General features: G+C 48.0%; 2 protein-coding genes across 2 annotated transcripts; both read left to right on the forward strand.

Moving 5' to 3' along the window:
* The first annotated feature begins 257 nt into the window (after positions 1-257).
* LOC114828276 (myoneurin) lies at positions 258-825 on the forward strand. The gene is made up of 3 exons (XM_029111742.1): positions 258-300; positions 391-579; positions 671-825. Exons 1-3 carry the CDS (start codon positions 258-260, stop codon positions 823-825), a joined length of 387 nt encoding a protein of 128 aa, XP_028967575.1.
* Positions 826-2,343: 1,518 nt separating this feature from the next.
* Positions 2,344-6,773, forward strand: LOC100897548 (gastrula zinc finger protein XlCGF67.1). The gene is made up of 4 exons (XM_029111743.1): positions 2,344-2,767; positions 4,224-4,342; positions 6,391-6,504; positions 6,607-6,773. Exons 1-4 carry the CDS (start codon positions 2,514-2,516, stop codon positions 6,771-6,773), a joined length of 654 nt encoding a protein of 217 aa, XP_028967576.1. The 5' UTR covers positions 2,344-2,513.
* The last annotated feature ends 609 nt before the right edge of the window (positions 6,774-7,382 follow it).

The raw sequence follows: 7,382 nt of genomic DNA on the forward strand, positions 1-7,382 counted from the left end.
ACAGAACCTTTTCAAGGCCGATCACTCAAGAGCCCGGGGCGAATTCGGCTCCCGCTTGTTTATTGAAATGGGACTTTCTTCATCACAGATCTAGAGCCCTGCTCGCCCTAGCGACCCGTCAAGGGGGAAATGTCAAGTTGGCACTTCGTTGAAGTCAAACCGGGTTTTCATGAGCCGCGGCGTCGACCCGATGGGTTGCACGAGCGCCTGATCACGGCTTTTCCCCAGCCAGATGCTGGAACTTCCCCGGAGTCACGATGTGTTTCTCCTCAGGGTTCCCCAGCGGGCTCGATGTCAAGAGTATGCGGGATGCGAACCCCCTTACCTTCCCATCATACATAGAGCTGATCTATCTTTTCGAAAACCCTAATTTGGGCCCCTCTTAATCAGATCTCCGAAGAATCGTTCTGAGGACAGAAGAAATCGACGACGATGACGAAGACGACGACTTTGACTTTGTTGGGTCGAAATCTGGCAAAAACAGTCGCAAGCAGAAGAATGTGAAATACTTCTGCCCAATCTGCAACTACAAGAGCCGTTACGGCTCTAATATGCGACGACATATTCGCTCGCATACAGGTAAAGATTGCAGTCGACTTCGTTCTCGAGATATCGATATGGGCTGACCTCACAGAGAGTATGATGCTGACTTCATGGTTTTCTTTTGCAGGCGAGAAGCCGTACACATGCCGTTACTGCGGGAAACGTCTCAAACAACATCTGAAGCGACATGAAATGGCCTGTTCTTTGACTATGGCTATGGCCAGAGAACTCGAAGATGAAAGGATCGGCTTCCAAAACGACCCAGTCTCGGACCTCATGTGAAAGCGCTCTTTCCTTTTCGATCTAGAATACGAGGAGAATCCACCCGGGCTATCCCGAGATCTAGAATCCGCAACTTCTCTGCGTGATTCTCAAAAAGTCATCGAATAATATAAGATGTCGATGAGACTCGGGACTTCCTAGGGGTCTCTGTGCTCGACAAACATTCTAGTCACATGTGAGAGTAGTAGATAATGATCGATGGAATGACTTGACTAACAAACAATCAATCAATCAATCGAGCTATACATTTCGCCAGTATAGTATGCCCAGTCGGCACAAGGCGACTCCATTATGATCTCATCGTGTAGACTTCGGTGTGCCTGGATAAAAAGTGGTCCAGATCAAGGATTAAAGATTCCCGAATATGGTGAAAAGCAAATACGTGTGCATGGAGAGTGTAGCCGTCGGATTCGATGGAAAATCGACGAATATTGAGTAACGAAGGGACATTAGATGGAATAAATTCGGAGAGAGCTGTTCGCCCTACGACGATGGAAATCTAGTTTTCCTCTCCGAAAATATTATTATTCCGACGCGGAGAAAAGTGTGGGTTTTCCTGTGCCCATCCGAGCTCACTCGAATTCCATGTTCCAGGTCTCAATGTCCAGGGGATGATACCTGGTCATCGCGGGAAAAATATCGGAGACATGTCGGCGGCTCCGCCAGTGTGTTCTTAATAAAATCGATTCGTCCTTGTGGTCGACGACTTCCTGATAAGAGAACCACACCAAACGACTTGTAGTTCCCCTCGCCTAATTCTCATCCGCTTCCTCCCCAGCGGACCCCGAGACCATTTGCGATCCAGTATCGGAAGGAGGAACCTTTCGTTTCGAAGATCTGCAAGCGGAGTTCCGGCAGCAAGCTGCAACGGCTATGACTGCCATGAATTCAGCGCGGTACCCATGCAGTTTTTGCAATTATTCTACAATCTACAAGGACACACTGGTGAAACATGAACGAACACACACAGGAGACAAACCTTTCCGATGCGCAATCTGTGGGTATGCAGCCAGCCAGAGGAACAATGTCCGAATCCATGCCGCGCGTAAGCACGGTACATTGGACTGCGTCTACGACGAACGGAAAGTGATGAAGACGTTTTGACAGAGTCTCCCGGGATTCGATCGGACTCCTCCGGCGAATCCGTCGAGCGCAAGCTTATGGTCTCGGCATAAGTAGGTGATCAAGTGATCAGTAACGCACCCGTTACTCAAGAGCACCCTCCCCCCGAACCCTTCTCAATCGTTTTACCGTCTATGCCTGTTTTAGGAAAATCGTAACCACCGAGGGCTCCCGTGAACTGTCCTTCCCTAGTCATTCCTCCGCTATCCCCGACGTGGAGGAAACTGATCTCACTGATGAAATGCTCCATTTGATGATCTTGCTCAAAGATAGATAGCCTCTTTGAATAAAATGCGGAATCCGGCAAGCTGAGCTATTGTTGCCTGATTGAGACGAGTGTCGCGCAGACTTCTCAAACCCCCGGAGCAGCTCTGACTCTTCTTTTCTTCCAGGCTCGCTGCCAGAGTCCGAAGAGCGGCAGAAATCCAGATTTCCCTGGTCGACACCCTGGAAGCGACGCATGTACACTGTTCGAGAATAAATTCCCTCGAGGACATCGACTGGAGAAGCTCTCGGCTAGAAACTCCTAGAGCCGGGGATGAATCGTGTTCTTACGGCGATTGTTGATGACGATTTCAGATCCTTCGAAGGCGTTCAAAGACCCGTCCATTGGTCATCGCTGCGCGTACTGCCTGAAGCTGTACGCGACGCGGAGGATACTGGAAATTCACATCAACACAGTCCATTTGAAACAGCGACCTTATCCATGCTGTATCTGTCATCAAACATTTACACAACGGGGTACCTTGAATCGCCACTTGCGCATCCACACTGGCGAGAGATTCGAATGCGTTGATTGCGGTCGATCATATACGCAAAAGTTCGGGTTGCATATGCACCGCATGCGAGGGCTCTGTCCGGGACGGAACGACCAGGAAGCCTTGAGGGAATGAGCTACCAACCTTTGGGGGTCGCGTCCCTGCAAATCATCGGAAATCGAATGACCTGCTGTGCCATTGGTCTCGAGCATTCACAAAGTATCCAATTATACTGCGTACCTCGTTGCACCCATCATTCGCTGGTGATGAACTCATTCGATATACATTCGAAGCCAGTCTCGCATCAAAGACTTCGCGTCTCTCCCCCTGAATACAACATGAAACATGTAATTAGTATTTATATGATGAGCTTAGATATGAGGTGTAGATACGTCTCGCAAGATATGGACTCTGTATTTTCCGGTGACGACCCCCCGCGTTCACCGTCGCAGAATCAGAGTTCTCCTGAAACAGGGCCCGAAGACGGTTTTCGTCGGGAAACACCGACGGCTGTCGATCTCAACGTCCGAAGATGGCTTCGTGGTGAACTACCGAGACGAAGTCAGTGATCTCATTTAGTGCAATGTTTTGAATACGAGGATATTCGTAGTAGGTGTTTCTTCAGGTGGGTCGGGGGCGATATGTTTTGTGGAAGCTAGGTAAGTAAGAAAAGTTGTAATGTATACAAATATCGGTTTGGAAGCGCATTTCGCCGATCGGTCCCGAATCAGCAGCCGTCGATATCGAGGAAGCATTTATCAAGAGATGAATCCCGCTGGTGGTTCCCCGAAAAGTAGCGGAAATGCAGGGAATATCATCCAGTTTGTTCACAAAAACTTGTATCATTTTGAGGTCTCCTACGGAGACTTTCTTTTGTGGAATAAAGTTCTGAACTTGAGGTTACACTGGTGACGGTCATGTCTCCATGAATTGATAATGTCAGATGCACAACGAAGATAGATCATTGTGAGTCCCCCTTATCGGAACGGCGTTTTTCCCGGGAGGAACCTCACCCCGTCAGCATATTTTGTTATTCTGTTCGAATAAACACATTTTGCCGCTTCGTTTGGCATGCCACCTTTGGTTCCTTTCCTTTAAGAATGCTCCCCATGGAATCATTCCTAATATAAGTGTCTCCTCTCATTGATTGGCTGAGTTCTATCTTCGGTTTCGGTTCATAATTTTGTCTGTTTGGTTGTTTTCTTTATCATTTCAATGGACAAGTCTTATTTTTTCCCTCACAGTGAGTCTGCTGAATCTCAAGCTCCTGGAGTCGTCTGGTCTCTTGGATCCGCAGGGGTCAAGTTTCGGGTCGTCGGGAAATGAGGGCGAAGGTCAACACTTTCTGAGGAATGGGAATAAAGGCTTCTACCACTGCCTGCACTGCGAATACAAAACCTTGTGTCGGTGAGTAGAGTATATTGTTTTACTCAACACTATTATTCAGATACTATGTAGTCTGGTGAATAAACCCTTCAGGCTTCTACGATTTCTCATCGATTCTGTAATCATGAACAGGTCCCACATGGTCGACCACGTGAGAACCCACACTGGATCCCGCCCGTACAAATGCTACGTATGCGGTAGGGGTTTCACCCAAAAGAGTCCTCTGAATGTTCATCTGAGACGCGTGCACGGTGAGACCTTCTGAGTTCAATCGGTGAAGCCTGGCACTTCAACTACTCACGTGGAGAATCTCAATCTCATCAACTATGGAAGAACTTCGCACGGCTTTCTACATCAACCTAGGTTGTTGGTTGTGGTAATGGTTTAGGTGATAAGATGTGATCGGCGTTAATTGTCAGACCTGAGCAGGGCTTCGATCCTTCTCTCGGGCTTCGGTCGTTCTCATGAATCTCTGAGGATACTCTTAGAGTTCGTCATTCATGAACTTTGGTCTTCTCGCTTTCTCGGAGCGGGCATCGTAATGTCGTAGCAAATAAGAGGAGAGGAATTACGGAAAATATTCGGAGTCGACCCAGCGCTCATGGGATGCGGTTCGGACTCGGGTAGTCATGAGCGGCGCCAATGTGCAGCGCTCGGTGAATCGTGATCTTGCCTGTTTTCTGAAACTCCGACACACTCATCGACCCTGTGATGGAACTCACGAGACGGCTGTCTCGTTCCCTCGGATCGAAGCTCTGAAAGTTGATGGTCTGGATGACAGTTCGCCACGAACCGCTATTGTGATGTTAACTTGAATCCTCGATGAAGTTCGCGAGTTGTCGACCCGGAGGGCCCGGACGGGCGATTCCGGGGACTGCGAACTTCATCATACCGTAATCTGTGAATGCACTCAGTATTAGGTCAGCGAACACGATATCTTCCGCGATTTGCGTCGTTACTCGAGATTGAAGTATTACTTCAAAATATAAAATACTGCATATACGTATACATAAACATCATAATATATATATATATATACATAAAAAGAAGTACAAATATTATACACACACGCACGGAAGAAAGGAAGAAGAGCGATTCGCCCCACGAGACAATAGGGAAGCGAGTCACGAATAATGATGTATCTATGTAAGTGGATCACTGTCAGAGTGAAAATTTGTGATGGAGAAATGGCCTGGGCGACAGTCCGGTCCCCGAGCTGTTTACGCCGGAGGCCTCCGCGAACTTTCTTGTACCTTATTCAGTCACTATATCACGGATACTGAGAGCGTAGAGCTCGATAGCGAGCATACCGTAGCCGATGTACTTTCGGAAGTTGATTCGACGCGATCGAAAATCCTCGGGGGGAGCTTCCGCAGGATTAGGAGTCGAATCATTCGACTGAAGGATACTACAGGTATGCTACGGATCGTCTGCGCAGCACTGCTGAGCGAGAAAGCTCCGATTGTTCCTACTAGTATGTGCGTTGAGGTGAGGAACGCATGCACATTTTAAGATGAGGAAGCGTTCGAAGCCGACGAATGACCTTATCTATAGGAGATACTGTGCAATACTCGTACACAGGGTGGTCGCAAACACATCCAAAGGTGTCACACCGAGGTGGTCATTCCATTTGGTAGTCTCGCTTTGATGAGGGCCGTCCCGGCCCGTAGGCGCGGCCTGGATGAACATGTCGATATATCATTATTGTACACTTCTGCAATCTATTGCGATGATCGTGATCTGAACACAACCTTCTGTGATGTTTAAGTCTTTTCCGAATACTTATTTCTATGGCAGATAGCATTTACAAATACACTCGAAGAAGAGTCTCACTCATTCCAACAAGCTATTTCGGTGGCCGGTGGCAAATTTTCCGCGGTTCATACCGTTCATGAGCAATAAACGCCTGTACATTGGAAAAACTGAGTCTCCTCGTTCTTACTCGAGACTTACCGATTCTATTCGATATGAGCCTCACGCTGATCGAATCCCGAGAAGCTATCAGTAGCGTCGAAGTCAAGACCAGACCTAAGCGAGTTCTTCTTCCAGACCCGGGCCGCCGGAAGGGTAGGAGAGCAACGAGCTCCGATCACTGGCCAGAGGAGTGATACCCGCGCAAGGCCCTGTCGGCTTGGATCTGGCTGAATAGTGGAATAAATCTCGTCTCGAATCAGTCTTGCGTCTCATTCTACCCAGCGACGATTTTCCATTAGGATTCACAGGGCCCGGTCAAGCGGACCCAGGAAAGCTCGCGACTCCTCTAATATGCGAATCCGGAATGATTCTCGTGTCGTTACAGGTGCGCACCTATTCGGATTTTCTTTCGGAACGGATCTTGGTGAATTGAACGATTCACTGTACTCGAAAACTCGTGATTACAAGTTCGCTTGCGACCTGTGCGAGTTCACCACAGGTGAGGAGGAGTCCTAGATTCTTCTCCGAGCATGATTTGATTTGATATTATTTATGGAGATGGAGCTGAAAGTCCAACGATTCTTTCTGGCGTCGGTTACAGATTATAAACAGAGTATCGTTCGTCACGTTAAGATACACACCGGCGAAAAGCCTTTCACGTGCAATCGATGCGGTCGGCAGTTCAGACACAAGAACTCGCTATCGTATCATCAATCATCGCAGAATTGTCTTCGCAACGAGGATATGACGGAAGCTGACTTGTCGTGACCGCCCCTATCGTCGAGAATTTTTTAAACGGTACATCGCACCGATACGGTTGCCAGCAGCAACTTCAAGTACTGATGTATCCTCGCGCGGTAGCTCAGAGTGAAATATATCAAATCTATGGCATAAAATCAAACACAGCAAACGTATCCCCAGACATGTGATCGGTTTATCCGTCGCGGATTTGATTGTGGTAGTAATGGATCTATACAGGAGTCGATTCAGAAAGAAGCGTTCAAAGCTACAACCAAAAACGAGGGAACTCCGCGAGTGAGTGGGCTGATTCCATCATCGAAAGGAGGACTTGGGCGTGAGGGGAGAAGGGAACGTGAGAAACCCTGGGCTTGTGTTCGACGAGCGTTACACTGATGATGCAGGTTGCTTGTTCTGATCGAGGACTCCTGCGAGTGACCTGCGCTTATCCTTCGGAAGAACTGAGAACAGTATTCCCGATGAGTCACCGTCGCTGTATTCCGAAAATTCTTTCATTTGCTCTAGTTGACTGCAATTAGCATCCGGCGGTCCTTAACTATTACACTACACACTGTTGCAACTAAAAGCCTCTACGGCAGAAGCCAAGCTGAATTAATAATAAATAAATGAATAAATAAA

The sequence above is a fragment of the Galendromus occidentalis genome, unplaced genomic scaffold (genome assembly GCF_000255335.2).
Source record: "Galendromus occidentalis unplaced genomic scaffold, Mocc_1.1 scf7180000077464, whole genome shotgun sequence".
Classification (NCBI taxonomy): Eukaryota; Metazoa; Arthropoda; class Arachnida; order Mesostigmata; family Phytoseiidae; genus Galendromus; species Galendromus occidentalis.